Source organism: Zophobas morio, unplaced genomic scaffold (assembly GCF_036711695.1).
Source record: "Zophobas morio isolate AGI-343-1 ecotype UQ-CSIRO unplaced genomic scaffold, CSIRO_AGI_Zmor_V1 ptg000030l, whole genome shotgun sequence".
Taxonomy (NCBI): Eukaryota; Metazoa; Arthropoda; class Insecta; order Coleoptera; family Tenebrionidae; genus Zophobas; species Zophobas morio.
Window position 1 is genome coordinate 8133490 of NW_026972135.1, and position 18613 is coordinate 8152102.

At 34.3% G+C, this 18613-nt stretch overlaps 2 protein-coding genes across 11 annotated transcripts in view; one reads left to right on the top strand and one right to left on the bottom strand.

Annotated features, from left to right (window-relative positions):
- Nucleotides 1–8348, top strand: part of LOC135139104 (putative fatty acyl-CoA reductase CG5065) — a 90870-nt gene extending 82522 nt beyond the window's left edge. For all 9 annotated transcript variants that reach the window (XM_064069195.1, XM_064069199.1, XM_064069198.1 and 6 more), the window contains exons 4-7: nt 6374–6683; nt 6737–6910; nt 6963–7167; nt 7223–8348. In XM_064069195.1, coding sequence (XP_063925265.1) covers nt 6374–6683; nt 6737–6910; nt 6963–7167; nt 7223–7628 — 1095 coding nt within the window. In that variant the 3' untranslated portion in view covers nt 7629–8348. The remainder of the gene's footprint in view (nt 1–6373; nt 6684–6736; nt 6911–6962; nt 7168–7222) is intronic.
- A 7558-nt stretch (nt 8349–15906) lies between these two features.
- LOC135139031 (regulator of microtubule dynamics protein 2-like) lies at nt 15907–16993 on the bottom strand. Of its 2 annotated transcripts, XM_064069101.1 has the most exons (3): nt 16885–16993; nt 16080–16709; nt 15907–16028 (listed from the first exon to the last, which is right to left on the bottom strand). In XM_064069101.1, exons 1-3 carry the CDS (start codon nt 16930–16932, stop codon nt 15924–15926), a joined length of 783 nt encoding a protein of 260 aa, XP_063925171.1. In that variant the 5' UTR covers nt 16933–16993; the 3' UTR covers nt 15907–15923. The 2 variants fall into 2 exon arrangements, 1 of the variants encoding a protein (XP_063925171.1); XR_010282104.1 differs by lacking the exon at nt 15907–16028 and having other exon boundaries at nt 16652–16709; nt 16853–16977.
- Nucleotides 16994–18613: the final 1620 nt, after the last annotated feature.

An 18613-nucleotide genomic window follows, 5' to 3' on the forward strand; every position in this document is an offset into this window, starting at 1 on the left:
ACCAAAAATCCTTGAGAAAGTGAGACGTCTCTTCCTACTAAACAATTTCTTAATTCGTTCCGTATGCACAAACACATCTTGAGAAAAGCCACCGCATAATTTACGGTACAACATCTGGTTGTCTGTGAAGAAACCAACCTGACACACTTCCCGGCCTTTTCTAGTTGCATTTATTCATTTACTGTTAAAAGTGACATCGTTAAATTAACTCGGCCGAATTTTTCCGCCCAACAAAAGCATGTTTTCGTAATGAATACAGTGCGATCAATATTATAACTGTAACAACATTGTAAATTTGAGCGCCCTTTATCAGTCGGGAAACCGACGCAACTTCGCATCGTGTTATGGATAAATATTTGTTCGGAGAGTTTCACGTTAATTTGCGAAAACCGCTAAGGTAAATCTAGTGCAGTTATGTCAATAGGTTTTTTTTGTGTTTAACACTTTTGCTAATTTTGGTGTCTTGTGATTGTTTTAAATTTCGAATGTGGTACTTTTAGGTTGAACGATTTGGTTTTGTTGTCAAGTGATAAAAACAGTATTTTTCGAATAATTATCTCTAATTTTATACAGAATTGTGCCATTTGTGCGTTAATTGTTTTAAGTTTCGAATGGGGTGTTTTTATGGCGGACGATTTGGTTTTATTGTCAAGTGGGGCCACAATTTCGTGATAAAAACAGTATTTTTGGGAATAATTATCATTAATTTTATACAGTATTGTGTCATTTATGCGTCATTTCCTCATTATGGATGTGTACGTTCTAATCCATTTAGTTCTGACGTGTGATCTCTATTTTTAACTTGCCAGATCGGTTAGTTATTAGAATGAGGCAAAATTTTGGTGTGGAGATTTAGACAGATGGTTGCGTTTTGATGACCAGTTGGTTGTCATTTGTTGTATCCATTCTCAAAGGAATACAGTTTTAGATATACAGGGTGTTCAGTTTATCTGTACACGCCTGACAGTTTTTGCATAGGCAACACATTATACACCCTAGAGACGACTTCGTCCAATTTAGTTTTTTTAATAAGCAATCAGCAATCGCAGAAAAAAAATGACAAAGATGTCGATTCCAAATAATGACAAAATTGAAAAAAATAATATTCTATATTTTAGTACAAATTTTGATTTTGATAGCTCCTATCATTTTTCTAGAATCGCCCACTGCATTTTTGCAATATTTTGGGTTTAAAAAAATAAAAATTTTCAACCGAATATTATTAAATCTTCCTCTAGAAACTTTTGCAATCAGCAGGACGAAATCTATATCCCCGAATTTTTTAATAATTTTTCGGCTAATTTTAGAAATTTAACGAAAGACATTTTCTTGTAGATTTTGAAATCCAGAAGTTAGTTTCGGTTTCATTTCTTCGATGGCTCTAACCATTTTTTTTTAGAATCGCTCAACGAAATATTCCATTTTTTTGGATTTAAAAAAAATATATTCTCAAGCCAAATATTTTTAAATCTTGGCCGGGGAGTATAAACACGTTATGTTGTTGGAATCAGCATGAGGAAATAATTTTTTGGGAATTTTCCGTAGACTTTTCCAAAAGCGATATTTTTCAATATCTTTGCTCTGCAAATTTAGGCCAATTTTTGACAATTTTCGGAATTTAACAAAAAATATTTTCTTATTGATTTCGACCTCCAGAAGTTGGTGTCGGCCTCATTTCTTGGACAGCTGCTAGCGCCCACTGAAATATTACAATTTTTTGGTTTAATAAGAAAAAATCAAGATCCAAATTTTTTTTGGGAATTTTTGGGCGGCTTTTTCAAAAGCAAAATTTGACATTTTCTTTTAAATTTTCACCTCCAAAAGTTATTTTAAGTCACATTTCTTTGAAAGCGTCTACCATTTTTGTAGAATCGTCCACTGAATTATTGCAGTTTTTGGTGTCTAAAAAATATATTTTCAAATCAGGTATTTTTAATTTTAAATCTTGACCCAGGAGCTTAAACATGCTATATTTTTGGAATCAGCACGACGTAATCTATGTCCCTGATTTTTTTTTAGAATTTTTTGGCGATTTTTTCAAAAACAAAATTTTCGGCCAATTTTCGCAAAAAAATCACATTAGGCTTACTTTTAAAATCTCGAACTGTTCTATTTTTGGATTCACCAACGACGAAATCTCTATCCCTGAATTTTTTTAAGACTTTTTCAACAAAATTTTTTCCAATTTTTACTTTACTAGTCCTTTTTTTTGTACTTGCCAAAGTAAGACTGATTTTGATAAATTGCATATCTTCGAAGAAAATAAAGGGTGGGTGGACGGGGCCAATACTTGCCCGAATAAGACTGTTGTGATATAAATGAGATCAAATTTTCATATGCAGTGTTTATAAAAAAAGCTTTAATTATTACAGTTTTCAAATATCGATATCGCAGAATTTTTTGCCGACTTTTTCAAAAGCGAAATTGTTCAATTTTTAGTTCTCCAAGTCAATGAAAATTTCGGCCAATTTTCGACAATTTTCAAAATTTAACCAAAGACATTAATTTATTTATTAATTTTGACCTCCAGATGTTAGTTTCGGTCCCATTTCTTCGATAGCTCCAACCATTTTTTCCAGAAATATTGCAATTTTTCGGATTAAAAAAAAAACAAATATTTTTAAACACGGTATGTTTTTGGAATCAGCATGAGGAAATTTTTTGATGACTTTCTTAAACACAAAATTTTTTAATATCCCACTGAGTGAAGTTTTCGACCAACTTTCGACAATTTTCGAATTTAACAAAAAAACATTTTATAGATTCCAATTTTCTTGAATTTTTTTGGCAAACGAATTGTTCACAAAAAATAACATTAGACTTATTTTTAAAATCTTGAACTGCTATATTTTTGGACTCAGCACGATGAAATCTCTATCCATGAATTTTTTAAGAATTTTTCGGCTTTTTCAAAAGCAAAATTTTTCAATAAAAATTTCAGCATATTTTCGACAATTTTCGAAACTTAACGAAAGATATTTTCTTATAGATATTTGACCTCCAGGAGATAGTTTTGGTCTCACTTCTTCGATAACTCCTACCATTTTTCCAAAATCGCCCACTGAATTATTGCAATTTTTGGAGTTTAAAGAAATATATTTTCAAAGCGTATATTTTTAAATTTTGCCCCAGAAGCATAAACCTGCTACATTTTTGGAATCAACACAACAAAATCTATATCCCTGATTTTTTTAGGAATTTTTTGGCGCCTTTTTCAAAAACAAAATTTTTCAAGAAAAATTTAGGCCGATTTTCGACAATTTTCGAAATGGTTTTACTTTTTCCACAGCTCCTATAATTTTCCAAAATCTCCCACTGAATTATTGCAATTTTTTGGGTTTAAATTAATATAGAGGAGTATTTTCAAAGCGAATATTTTTAAATCTTGCCCCAGGAGCTACATGCTACATATTTGGAATCAACACAACAAAATATATCCCTGATTTTTTTAGGAATTTTTAGGCGCCTTTTTCAAAAACAAAATTTTTCAAGAAAAATTTAGGCCGATTTTCGACAATTTTCGAAATGGTTTTACTTTTTCCACAGCTCCTATAATTTTTCCAAAATCGCCCACTGAATTATTGCAATTTTTGGAGTTAAAAAAATATCTTGCCCCAGGAGCATAAACATGCTACATATTTGGAATCAACACAACAAAATATATCCCTGATTTTTTTAGGAATTTTTCGACGCCTTTTTCAAAAGCAAAATTTTTCAAGAAAAATTTAGGCCGATTTTCGACAATTTTCGAAATGGTTTTACTTTTTCCACAGCTCCTATAATTTTTCCAAAATCGCCCACTGAATTATTGCAATTTTTGGAGTTAAAAAAATATATTTTCAAAGCGAATATTTTTAAATCTTGCCCAGGAGCAAAAACGTGCTATATTTTTGGAATCAACACAATAAAATCCATATCCCTGATTTTTTTAGGAATTTTTCGGCGCCTTTTTCAAAAGCAAAATTTTTCAAGAAAAATTTAGGCCGATTTTCGACAATTTTCGAAATGGTTTTACTTTTTCCATAACGCCTATAATTTTTCCAAAATCGCCCACTGAATTATTGCAATTTTTGGGGTTTAAAAAAATATATTTTCAAAGCGAATATTTTTAAATCTTGTCCAGGAGCAAAAACGTGCTATATTTTTGGAATCAGCTCAATTAAATCTACTATATCTCTGATTATTTTCAGAATTTTTGGGCGACTTTCAGAGCAAAATTTTTCAGTAAAAATTTCGGACAATTTTTCTCAATTTTCAAAATCTATCCAATTTTGATAGCTTTTTATTTAAAAACAAAATTTTTTAATATCCCACTCAGTGAAGATTTCGGCCAACTTTCGACAATTTGCGAAATTTAACAAAAACCTTTTCTTATAGATTCCATTTTTTTTTTAATTTTTTGGCAAAGGAAAAGGTTCACAAAAAATCACATTAGGCTTACTTTTAAAATCTTGAACTGCTATATTTTTGGACTCAGCACGACGAAATCTCTACCCATGCATTTTAAAAAAATCTTCGGCAACTTTTCAAAAACAAAATTTTGAAATAAAAATTTCGGTCGATTTTCGACAATTTTCGAAATTTAACGAAAGATATTTTCTTATAGATTTTCGACCTCCAGGAGATATTTTTGGCTCACTTCCTCGATAACCCCTACCATTTTTCCAAAATCGCCCACTGATGTGTTGCAATTTTTGGGGTTTAAAAATATATTTTCAAATCTTGCACCAGGAGCATAAACATGCCATATTTTACGAATCAGCACGACGAAATCTATATCCCTAATTTTTTTAAGAATTTTTTGCTAACTTTTCAAAAACAAAATTTTTCAATTAAATTTTTAAAAAATCGGCCAAGATTTTCGACAATTTTCGAAATTTGTCGAAAGATATTTTCTTATAAATTTTAGACCTTCAGAAGATACCATTTGGTTCAGTGCCTACTATTTTTCCAAAATCGCCCACTGAATTATTGCAATTTTTGGGCTTTAAAAAAATATATTTTCAAAGCGAATATTTTTAAATCTGGCTCCAAGAGCATAAACATGATTTTTTTTAGGAATTTTTTTGCGACTTTTTCAAAAGCAAGACTGATTTTGGCAAATGACATACCCTTTTAGAAAAGAGAAGGTGGGTGGGCGAGGCTAGTAGCTGCTAACACAAGACTGATTTTGGCTAATGAAATACCCTCTAAGAAAATAGAGGGTGGGTGGGCGGGGCTAATAGGTGCTAAGATAAGACTGGTTTTGGCAGATGAGATCTGACCTGACCTGACCTGTTTTTGAATTAATTTTGGGACCCCGTTTTTTTTTTGAAAATTTAAACAATCTTACGGTTCTAGGTGTTCCTGTTTGGAAAGAATTTGAAAGTGCAAAACATATTTTCAAGTCGAATGTTTATAAAATAAATCTTGCCTAGGGAGCATAAACATGCTTTTGGATTCAACACGAGGAAACCTATATCCCAGAATTTTTTGTAAATTTTTTGGAAAGTTTCCAAAAGCAAAATTTGTTGTTATTCCCTCATGAAAATTTCGGTCAATTTTCGACCATACTTCTGGTTTATGAATTCGCCTTGAGTTTTTACTCCAAGCTTCCAACATCCAGTTTTCCCCAAATAAATCCAAATTACAACTTATAGCAGTATAACGGTGAAAAAAATATTATTGTACAGCTTTCTGTAAAAAAAATGTCCCCTAAGGTCACAAAAGCACATGTAACTATGGCCTTTATTTGTGAAATTGGATCTTGGGCGCCAGACACCACTTTTCTTAAAACAGTATTTTTTTTCATTCTCCAGTTATATCGACTATCTTTTATTGCTATTTCTGTGGTCTCCACCAGATAGAAACGTCAATGCAGTTTGTTCGACCTAACAAAGTTTTAAAGTCGCACCGGGTTCAACATTATGTTTAACATTTTTATAAAATCATATCTAAGCATCTTCAAAGATAACCGTATTTTTAATTTGAAAGTATTGCAATGAATTAAATACCGTTTCCATAGATTTAACAAAAATAGAACATCGTTATTACTTGATTAAGTGTAGTGGAGAAAATAACGTTTTATCAATGTTTATAATTCGAAACGGAACGTTGAACGTTTATGTGTAATTGACCCATAAATAGCGACTCATACCAAAACAGTTACAGTGTGCTACGTTAAAAATTAATTAGTACTTAACGTAATTGCAGTGGTTGTACGTAGTAATTATTATTAATTTATTTAACAAATGAATGCTTACAATAATAATAAGTTCTACGAACACACATTTACCTTTAATGACACGAGCTTAGATTTTATCCTTATTTGTTTCCAATTAACTAATTAATTAAGTGTTTGTGTTGTAATTAATTCATGTTTATATTTTTCCAGGTGCACGTTTCCACAGCTTACTGCAACTGCGACCGTAGCGATGTAAAAGAAGTCATCTATCCGCCACCTGTAGGTCCCGATCAAGTAACATCGTTAGTCGATTGTCTCGAAGAAAGCTTACTAGATTCTCTAACAACAAAATTAGTAGGAAACAGACCCAACACGTATACTTTCACAAAAGCGTTAGCCGAATGTTGGTTAAAAGAGAACAAAGGCGACTTACCATTGGTCATAGTCAGACCTAGTATCGTACTGTGTAGTTTTAGTGGACCTATGAAAGGATGGGTAGACAATTGGAACGGCCCGACTGGTAACTAATACAATTTTTCCGCACAAAAGTATTCACACTTACAATTATTATAGGAATCATAGCTGCTGCCGGTAAAGGTCTGTTCAGAACAATGCTATGCGACCCGGAGAAAGTCGCGGACCTGGTGCCCGTCGATATGGTAATTAACTTGATGTTAGTGTCAGCCTGGAATATCGGCACGACAAAGAGCAAAGACATGCCTATACCAGTATACAATTGTAGTACAGGTCGGTTTTTACTTTTTAGTGGGGAGTATTGTGGTGGCACGAATTTTTTCAGGTCAACGAAAACCCATAACGTGGAGCAACTTCGTCGGTTTGTGTTTCAAGTACATGCGGAAACATCCGTTCTCGGAAGTCACGTGGTACCCCGACGGAACCGTAACCGCCTCCAGGAGCCTGAATATTTTCAATAAGTATTTGTTACACTGGTTGCCTGCGTATATTTTAGACAGTTTGGTGTGGATAACAGGCGGCAAACCGATGTAAGTGTCCGTGATATACGTTTTCGTATGTGGTGTATATATTTTTTGTGTGTAGAATGGTGCGAATTCAAGACAAGTTGAGCAAAGCCGCCACTTGCCTCGAGTATTTCACGACGAACGAATGGCGCTTCGACGACGAGAACGTGCGCACGCTGAACCTCACCCTCAGCGAGAAGGACCGGGAGGAGTTCAGCTTCGACGTGGCGAAGATCGACTGGGAGCAGTACGTGGAGGACTACGTCTTGGGGATTCGTCGGTTTATTTTCAAGGAGGACGTGGCTTCCATCCCCAAGGCTCGCAAGCAGGTGTCCAGGTTGTACTGGGTGTACCGGTGTCTGCAGGTCGTTTCCGTGATGTGCATGTGGCATTTCCTTACGTTACGTTACGCCCCGTTGCGGCAGCTGTGGGGGAACGCCCTCAGACTGCTCATACACTTAGCCAGAATGCTGCCATTTGTATAGATAATCATTAGGTAGGTGAGGTTTGTGAGGCTGCCGCTCTTCTTTTTCGCGTTCGGTTTTTATTATGTGTTATTCTGTGTCGTGAGTGTACATTGTAGATAATTGTATGTTATGTAAGTGGAAAAGAAAAGCGGCGCCATCTTTGACATGTTCACTGGTTTTTTCCGCTTTTTTTATTTTCGACCGTGATCGCTAGTTTGTACCGAGGTTACGCTCATTCCAGCCGTGTAAGTGAAATGGTTTTTATGGATTTTTACGAGGAATTTTAATTTTTTCGAGTGGTGTCGGGCTGATTGGAGAAAAATTAAAATTCTTCCCAACATTAAGTGAAAATGTTGTTTTTTTTCTTTACACACCCACCCACACACACACACACACAAAACATGGAAGGTCAGCTTCAAGTATTTATTGATACAAATAATTTATTTGTTATTTTTACCATTGTACTAGTCTTATAGCTGATTAAAGGGATCGCTTTGTTAAACAAATTATTTATTTATGTGGTTTGAAATTACTGGATTTACGAGTTCAGACAACTTACCAAAAATTACAACTTTATTTAGATATATAGAGAAGTAGGAAATTGTACGACTTGGCGTTCGTTTGCTTGTTTTTCCACTGGAATTGTTTTTACATGATATAATTGTAATTGTTAATTTTTATTATAAAATACAAAATCTCTGTTTAAGCGAATTGAATTAAAATAATAGATATTGTTTATTATTGGTGTTTCATTACAAATACCCTTAAACAAGAGGATCCGCAGCTACGCTACAGCAAAACCATAAAAAGAAAAGCTGCGTCAAGTTTTGTAATTTATTTCAAGAATAAATGTCCAAAATTCAAGTTGCAGAAGAGTCCACAACAATATTAAATTAACTGATATTGTGAGGGATCAATGGTTAAAGGCTGATTTTGAAAATCTGTATTGAGAAATTGTGGAACGTAAATAATAACTTACGGAAAACCAACGGTTAAGGAAAAAACTCAAAGCGGATTCGTACATCACACTTACAGGACTATATTGTTGTATAAAAGAAATCAATAAACATAGAATTCTTTGAAATGACGTCATCAAATGGGGATGATTAGCAAAATAATGTTAAATATCATTTAACCATCTACATGATATTTCTAATATACGAACAAAATTTGACAACATTCGTCCGATGGACTCGATTACTATACTTCCTTAGCTAGGCCCGGGAAGTAAAAAAAGAAACATAAAACGAAACAAAAACAATAACTTTAAATTAAATGTTCAAATTGACGTGATAATCATATCTAATAATAAAAAATGTTTGTGTTCATTAAATATGTTATATATTTCCTCAATAAATAACATAACACTAAAATGTGTGTCATTTAAACGAAAAAAACTGTCAGGTGTGGGATTGGAACCCACACTCCCTTTCGAGAATCAGAACTTAAATCTAACGCCTTAGACCGCTCGACCAACCTAACTACACTTAAATGTTTTATTTATAAATCTGTACTTTCATACTAAGTTGTATGAGGGGGTAGTCGTTATAGAACTCGAGTCTGCGCAAACCACGACCGTCCCCGAGGACAGATCGACCGAGCATAAGGCGATGACAAACGTTCGATAAAAAGTGGTGGGGCTACTAGGCCAGTTTGACCTCATTTGACCTGGCTAGGAGCCCCACTATATTACTACTCTTCTGCTTCTACACAACATTCTACCCTAATTCTTTGCTTGAGGTCTTCTAAGTGTCTTAGAAGTTTCTGATGCACCCTAAATTTTAAATTGCCCCACAAAAAAAAATGTAGGGGTGTTAGATCTGGAGATACAAATCCATTTGTATCGTTCAAGTAATCTGTTATTATTCGCGCGTTATGTGGTGGTGCACCATCATTAGGAGACTGAAAGGTTGTGGTTACGACATGTTTCGACTTTATTAATTAACGTCATCATCACGTTATGTTGAATAAACTACTAACATGGATATTAAAATTTATGAAAATACAATGATAAAATTAATAATATAATTAAAATGCCCGAGATTTATACAAAATTGTGTAATTTTTTTTTCTCTCGGAATCGTTATATTGTTTCTGTTCAGTATAAGATCACTCATTTCATTCAATTTGGATAAAATCAACCTCTGAAAAAGAGACAGGGTTGGTGGGCGGGGCTATTTATGTTCTTCTGTCGAATGGGAATGGGAATTGGAATGGAAACTAATAATAGAATCTAGGATGTGAAAAAAGTAAAAAAAAACGATAATCGTTTTTTTTTTTGTTAAAATCAGTTTTACTTTGGCAAGTACTAGCCCCGCCCGCCCACCCTCTCTTTTCTTAGAAGGTATCTCATTTGCAAAATCACTCTTATCTTAGCAGGTACTAGCCCCGCCCACCCGCCCACTTTTTTCTTAGAGGATGTCTCATTTGCCAAACTCAGTCTTATTTTAATTTTTGGAGATCCATTCTGTTCAAGTTTCTATTTAATTTGGTGTTATTATCCGCCTCTTGAACGTCTGGAGTTTATCATTAGGACTTAGGAGACTGAATGGTTGTGGTTACATGTTTCGACTTTATTAATTAACGTCGTCATCAGGTTATGTTCAATAAACTAGTAACATGGATATTAAAATTTATGAAAATACAATGATAAGATTAATAATATAATTAAAATGCCCGAGATTTATACAAAATGGTGTATTTTTTTTTTCTCTCGGAATCTTTATATTGTTTCTGTTCAGTATAAGATCACTCATTTCATTCAGTTTGGATAAAATCAACCTCTGAAAAAGGCACAGGGTGGGTGGGCGGGGCTATTTATGTTCTTCTGTCGAATGGGAATGGGAATGGAAACTAATAATAGAATCTAGGATGTGGAAAAAGTAAAAAAAAAACGATAATCGTATTTTTTTTGTTAAAATCAGTTTTACTTTGGCAAGTACTAGCCCCGCCCGCCCACCCTCTCTTTTCTTAGAAGGTATCTCATTTGCAAAATCACTCTTATCTTAGCAGGTACTAGCCCCGCCCACCCGCCCACTCTTTTCTTAGAGGGTGTCTCATTTGCCAAACTCAGTCTTATTTTAATTTTTGGAGATCCATTCTGTTCAAGTTTCTATTTAATTTGGTGTTATTATCCGCCTCTTGAACGTCTGGAGTTTATCATTAGGACTTACGAGACTGAATGGTTGTGGTTACATGTTTCGACTTTATTAATTAACGTCGTCATCAGGTTATGTTCAATAAACTAGTAACATGGATATTAAAATTTATGAAAATACAATGATAAGATTAATAATATAATTAAAATGCCCGAGATTTATACAAAATGGTGTATTTTTTTTTTCTCTCGGAATCTTTATATTGTTTCTGTTCAGGATAAGATCACTCATTTTATTCAGTTTGGATAAAATCAACCTCTGAAAAAGGCACAGGGTGGGTGGGCGGGGCTATTTATGTTCTTCTGTCGAATGGGAATGGGAATGGAAACTAATAATAGCATCTAGGATGTGAAAAAAGTAAAAACAAAACGATAATAGTATTTTTTTTTTGTTAAAATCAGTTTTACTTTGGCAAGTACTAGCCCCGCCCGCCCACCCTCTCTTTTCTTAGAGGGTGTCTCATTTGCCAAAATCAGTCTTTTTTAAATTTTTGGAGATCCATTCTGTTCAAGTTTCTATTTAATTTGGTGTTATTATCCGCCTCTTGAACGTCTGGAGTTTATCATTAGGACTTACGAGACTGAATGGTTGTGGTTACATGTTTCGACTTTATTAATTAACGTCGTCATCAGGTTATGTTCAATAAACTAGTAACATGGATATTAAAATTTATGAAAATACAATGATAAGATTAATAATATAATTAAAATGCCCGAGATTTATACAAAATGGTGTATTTTTTTTTTCTCTCGGAATCTTTATATTGTTTCTGTTCAGGATAAGATCACTCATTTTATTCAGTTTGGATAAAATCAACCTCTGAAAAAGGCACAGGGTGGGTGGGCGGGGCTATTTATGTTCTTCTGTCGAATGGGAATGGGAATGGAAACTAATAATAGCATCTAGGATGTGAAAAAAGTAAAAACAAAACGATAATAGTATTTTTTTTTTGTTAAAATCAGTTTTACTTTGGCAAGTACTAGCCCCGCCCGCCCACCCTCTCTTTTCTTAGAAGGTATCTCTTTTGCAAAATCACTCTTATCTTAGCAGGTACTAGCCCCGCCCACCCGCCCACTCTTTTCTTAGAGGGTGTCTCATTTGCCAAAATCAGTCTTTTTTAAATTTTTGGAGATCCATTCTGTTCAAGTTTCTATTTAATTTGGTGTTATTATCCGCCTCTTGAACGTCTGGAGTTTATCATTAGGACTTAGGAGACTGAATGGTTGCGGTTACATGTTTCGACTTTATTAATTAACGTCGTCATCAGGTTATGTTCAATAAACTAGTAACATGGATATTAAAATTTATGAAAATACAATGATAAAATTAATAATACAATTAAAATGCCCGAGATTTATACAAAATGGTGTATTTTTTTTTCTCTCGGAATCTTTATATTGTTTCTGTTCAGTATAAGATCACTCATTTCATTCAGTTTGGATAAAATCAACCTCTGAAAAAGGCACAGGGTGGGTGGGCGGCGCTATTTATGTTCTTCTGTCGAATGGGGATGGGAATGGAAACTAATAATAGAATCTAGGATGTGAAAAAAGTAAAAACAAAACGATAATAGCATTTTTTTTTTGTTAAAATCAGTTTTACTTTGGCAAGTACTAGCCCCGCCCGCCCACCCTCTCTTTTCTTAGAAGGTATCTCATTTGCAAAATCACTCTTATCTTAGCAGGTACTAGCCCCGCCCACCCGCCCACTCTTTTCTTAGAGGGTGTCTCATTTGCCAAACTCAGTCTTATTTTAATTTTTGGAGATCCATTCTGTTCAAGTTTCTATTTAATTTGGTGTTATTATCCGCTTGAACGTCTGGAGTTTATCATTAGGACTTAGGAGACTGAATGATTGTGGTTACATGTTTCGACTTTATTAATTAACGTCGTCATCAGGTTATGTTCAATAAACTAGTAACATGGATATTAAAATTAATGAAAATACAATGATAAAAGTAATAATATAATTAAAATGCCCGAGATTTATACAAAATGGTGTATTTTTTTTCTCTCGGAATCTTTATATTGTTTCTGTTCAGTATAAGATCACTCATTTCATTCAGTTTGGATAAAATCAACCTCTGAAAAAGGCACAGGGTGGGTAGGCGGGGCTATTTATGTTCTTCTGTCGAATGGGAATGGGAATGGAAACTAATAATAGCATCTAGGATGTGAAAAAAGTAAAAAAAATTGGTCTAAAAAGTTTAGACAGTACTTCCCTCGCTGTCGGAAACTTGACGACTGCATGCCTATTGTGTTTTTTTTTCTCATTACATTTTTGTAGTGGGAATTTAAAAAAAATTGCGATGACGTCATCAACATTTTTGCAAGGACACGTATATCAGTTGGGATAGATGTAGTGTAATACTAAGAATAAAATTATTGTATTCCCAAATTTTTGGGAAAATGAATTGGGTCGTTTTGAATATTGATTTGTTATAATCAATAAAATAACGAAACAATTTACTCACGTATACGGCGCCGGCGTGTAATATGAGAGGGAACTGAAAATCGTGTATGTATAAGCATTCTTAATTTAAGATGACAAGCGTAACAGCATACGTGAGAGGCAAACACAGAAACTGTAAACAAAACGACCATCGGTTTTATTGCTTCGACTTCCGCTTATTATATAAAACATTGGGTTTTATTTCAATTTTTGACGGTGGAATTCACAATTGGTTAATTATAAACATGTCTATTCCACATTGGCGGAACCTAGTTAGCGCACAAAACAAATGCACGTCTGTAATGTTAAAGTAGATGTAAATAAGCGTGTTACCCTTATGTTTCAACCGAGTTTTTACTTTAAAAAATTTTGTGTTTACCAAATTGGGTTGGTCCAATGTAATACTAATAATAAGTGTTGCCTTTAATTTAATCAATAAAATAAATTGACTTCATAAATTTTCTTGAGCCACCTCTTAAGAAAATCTAAAAAAATATGAATGGAATGATAAATCACAAGTACAAACTCATCATCTTTTTTTGCATTTTAGATAGGATTTATTCAGCAAAATTTAAGGGTGACGTCATCAATTTTTTTAGGAGGGATGAACAAAAACATTTTGAACAAAAGTTTACCATGCTTATAATAACTTTAAAATATCTCCAAGATTTCAAAGCATTCGGTTTTGTAATTCCTGATTAAATCGATAAAATAAATTCACGCATTCATTAATTTTTTTGAGTCACCCTGTATATGCAAATCCAAAAAATATGATTGGAGTGATAAATCACAAGTGCAGACTCATCATATTTTGTACATTTTAGATAGGATTTATTCAGCAAAATTTTGGAGTGACGTCATCAATTTTTTAGGTGGGAAGAGCAAATACATCTTGCTGGAAATACATACGTTCTTTCTCTCAGGACGAGTGGAAAATCTTCTAATAACACAGAAAGTCCGTTTACAAGAAATTCCAACAGTGAGGATTTTCTGAAGCCCAGTATGGTGACCGAATTTGAATTAAAATTTCGGGCGAAATCATATTTGAATAATGTGAATTTAAAAAAAAAATCAATCAAAAAAATTGTTAAACATCGGCAACCATGTGCACGTTAGCGCTTTTGGGTAGTGGGTAGTTTTCCGCTGGAACTAGAGGGTTGTTAAAAGTGGGCGGCTTGGTAGAGGTGAAAGCGTCATTGTTGGTTTGGTGCTGTGCGTAAAAACATGGTCAAAAGACGCGGTGAGTTAAGCTAAGTTTAGTTGGTTCAGTAGTTAATAAAAGCTTAACGATAATTAATTGTAACGCCGGCGACGCCACATTTTTCCCCAACACGCGCAGCTAATTCTTGCGGCTTCTAATCGGCAAAAAGTGAATTATTATTTAAATTCACAGTTCAGGTTAGGAATTTAATCGTTCACTAGTTCTAAGATAATTTAACAATCGGGAATTTGTTTAGATAATACTTACTAGGAGATTTCATGAAATTCACTTAGTCAGGGTAACACCCTTCGTTTATAAAGTTACGAATAACGTTTCTGGATGCTAATACTTAAGTGTTACATTGTAACACTTCTTAATTCCTCACACAAGATTCCTAATAATTTACGGGGGAATTAAAGATTTCTCTCCTTATGCAGTTATCATCGATATTATCACCGTATCATCATCACATCACCGAGACAATTGTGTCGCAACGCTGAAAACTACATCACTGAGGAGTTTTCCTCGCAACGCTTGATGCATTTTGTGTTTATTTATCATATGTTTTGTTTGAGATAAACAGTCCACGATATAAACCCTCAACACAAATTGTTCTAAGTAACCACTCACTTGGATCATGGCATAATGTAACATCATATAAATTCTTTGTTTGAATCCTTGATAAAGTGTGGCATAATTGAACATAATGTAAACTCTTGCGTGAATCGTTGATAAAGTGTGGCAAATATTAATCTCATGTAAATTTGTTAACTCTGCAATTTTCACCTCATACAATATTTCTCTATCTCACAATTTTAAATTAAGTAATTTTTTTGTGGTATAATTTAAATTGAAGATCTTTTGTTTTTATAAATTTTTGCTAAGTTTTTGTTTTGTAAATATTTTGTTGATGAATGTTGTTTATTGCTCTTTTTGAAACTTGGACACTTGTTCAGTTGTAGTTAATATCAGAGTTATAAAAATTGAACATTGAAATGGAATTGAGGTTAAATAATACAGAAGGGCTTGGCAGAAGCGGAGGGCGCGGTTCCTAGTCGAGCTGGCGGGATTTATCGTGTAATCTGCACAAAAAATTCAGGTTAGAATAGAATTCAAGGGCGATCGACATGACGTAACGCTATCGGCTTCTACCCCACAGCCACCGTATTTTTTTTTTCAATTTACAAGCGTTTTAAAGCTTCTAGGTGAATACGGTTATACCGAGTAATATATCATTGAAAAAAGAAAAAAATGCTTTCTTTTGTAGTACTACAAACTGTACTCTTTTAGATTTAGAAAAAAGTTGATGTCATTTTCGGTAAAACTGAAGCCAATACGATGCCACTAGTCTCCTCATTCAATAGATTGTATTACATATATTGAACATGCCTATGTTCAAATTTTTATGTTTTAAATAAATAGATCGGATGTTTTCTACAATAAAACTGCAGTTGCATACGTTTTATTTGTAATGTTATGCCTATCAACACGTACAAGACACAGTTAAAATAAATCCCCAAATTTACTCCTTGTTCTACTCCGGAAAGAAGTTATACTCATTTTGGACTTCCTTCGTAAAGTGTTAAGCTCCAAATCCGCTTCTGTATCCTAAAAACAAACCAATAAACTCCAATCCCACCCCCAGCCTGGCCCTCTCACCGCATCGCTTACAGACGGTAATCTTTGAGCCCTTGCCACAATAGCCATGGCCTCATCCTTGTGTCCCATCTTGAGCTTACACTTCGCGATGTACAACATATTCATCTTCCACTCCACCGAAGACAGCCTCTGTGCCTCCATGAAGTGTTCCAAAGCCTCCTCAACCGTAGCCGTAGGTAGCGTCGCGAACAGCGCCGACGCCATCTTCCTTTCGTACCATTTCAATTCCGATACGTCGTAGGCAAACCGACCTTTCAAAAAATGCAACGTGGGATCAGCCGGGTTTAAATCGGAGGCTAAATCCAGGTGCTCCTTGAACAAGTAACCGTCCGCTATTTTCTTTTTGGTTGACTGGAACTGCGAGCGCTCGCCCACCAGAATCGCGTACCATTTATGGACGTTCGCCAGGTCAGGTTTCATTTTGAGAGCTGCTTCGCAGGCTTCGATTCCTTTGATCACGTATGCTTTGTCGTGAGTTTTCACGAAGAGTCGGCTGCAGGCTTTGCCCAGTCTCCAGAAGTAGTGTGGGTTTTTAGGATTTAGGTGGCAACGGCATTCGAGTTGCTCAAGGCACGCTTGAAGTTCGGATATGTTGCCTTCGTTGAGGATGCTGTCGATGGTTTCTAGGTCCTGGGGGAGGTCTAGGGTTACCACATGCTACACTGCCCTAAATCTTTTTTTTTTATTTTATATCATGTTCTATATCCGTGACAACGCTCTGTTATTAACGTATATACGTCAAATTCTACCCTTTATTAACAATCTACTTTTACCTTAAAAATTTGAAGAGCTTACTGTGCCTTACTTGAGTTATCCCTCCAATAGTGCTAGGTATAGCGGCTAGGTCGTGCATTACCTTTATTTAGTACTTTTGACACACGTGATGTTTGAAAATGTGATCATATTTTTCACACTGTTCGCGAAAATTTGACATTACAAGATTTCAGTCACTTCGTGCCAAAAAGCGACGTTTCGTCACTGCTGAAACCGTGTGTGATAATACAACAGGGTAGGTGATTTTGGTTTTTCTCAAAAAAGAATTGTGTACTATTCTCCAGAAATTATGAATCATAACTGATTTACGAAAAGGGGTTTTAGATATTTGCTGTCACAAATCTGTTGGTGGTTGGTCCATGCTCATTCTGGTTCTTCATGAGAATCTGAGCTAATAAAACCAAGTGGTAGATGTTGTCTTTGGATCTACTGTACCTCTTCCTTTTTGTACAATCAGGGTGTCCTTTCTTCTAATCCCCAAGTTCCTAAACAAGTTAGAGGCATCAGAGGTTGCAAGCTCCCTAATTAAGAAATTATTCCCTTTTCTAAAGCTTCCTAATTAAATTACGAGAAAGATAGGTCCTGACGGAGGCCGAGCTTGTCCACAAGCATAACGGAAACCAAAGTCAAGAATCCCGGCACTGTCCCACTGGAGGATTCTAGGAACGATTTAAAAAGGGAGACCCCATATAGGTAAACTCTGGTCGTTGCCTTTTTATTTCCCGATGGGTAAACCGCCGACCAACAAGTGTACAATTGATTTCCTTTTGACAATGATTTCCTGTTGATTTCCCCCGATTTCTTTTGATTTCCTTTGATTTCCTGCGATTTCCTTTGATTTCCTGTGATTTCCTCTTGATTTCCTATGATTTCCTGTTATTTCCTCTTGATTTACTATGATTTCCTTTTGATTTCCTCAAAATTTGGTTACATAATGTACTACAGGGCGATTGTTAACTTTTTTTTAACTTGACTTTTTTGTTTTGCCGATAATGATGTTGAATTTAAACCTTTTTTTACCAAGTGTTTACTAACGTACGGTGATTAGGTAAGCTGAAGTGCTTTCCCGTTAGACGAAACAAAAAATAAATAAAATGTATTGTGCTGCTAAGCAACAAACTGAAATGTTTAAGAAAAAAAATCTGATTTTACTTACAAAAAGAAAGCTACTCTAAAAGCGAGGTTTTAGATGTCTAGATCAATAGAATAAGTATACGTTCGAATTTTACACTTTCCTGGGTCAAATGTTTGTTCTAAAAGTGGACATATGCAATATTCTAGATTTTTTGCACATTCAGTCAGGAAACCTTATGGTCTATTTTAATTTTGAAATTAAAAATGTCTGGTGTGTACAAATTAGTTCCTTTAAATCACTCAAAGATTTAATAAATTATATTATATATTATTATTAATTTTTTAATAAATTATATTATGAAATTTTGCTTTTGACTTTACGAAATTAAAAGTACATAAGGCCAAGGATATCTTTAGTTAAGTCAGGAGTTTTTACTTATCAGTGACTCATACTCATAAGGCAACAACGACTGGCTGATACGTTCACAGAGGTAATTAATGAATACCAAATAGTCCAAAATCATTCTATTAGGTTCATCTCTGTGTTGTGCATACAAGATCATGATAAAGTTTGACCCATTAAATCAAACTTATAATAATAACTTAAGTCAATACTTTTTAAAAATTGGATTTATTCATTTATTATGGTAGCATAAACAGAAAAAGCAAGTAGTTTCATTTATTTT

Coding starts and splice junctions, on each gene's coding strand:
- LOC135139031 (XM_064069101.1), bottom strand. CDS start 16,932: ATGCACGACCTAGCCGCTATACCTAGCACTATTGGAGGGATAACTCAA. Junction 16,710..16,884: donor CTATTGGAGGGATAACTCAA/GTAAGGCACAGT, acceptor GACCTCCCCCAG/GACCTAGAAACCATCGACAG. Junction 16,029..16,079: donor TACCGTCTGTAAGCGATGCG/GTGAGAGGGCCA, acceptor GTTTGTTTTTAG/GATACAGAAGCGGATTTGGA.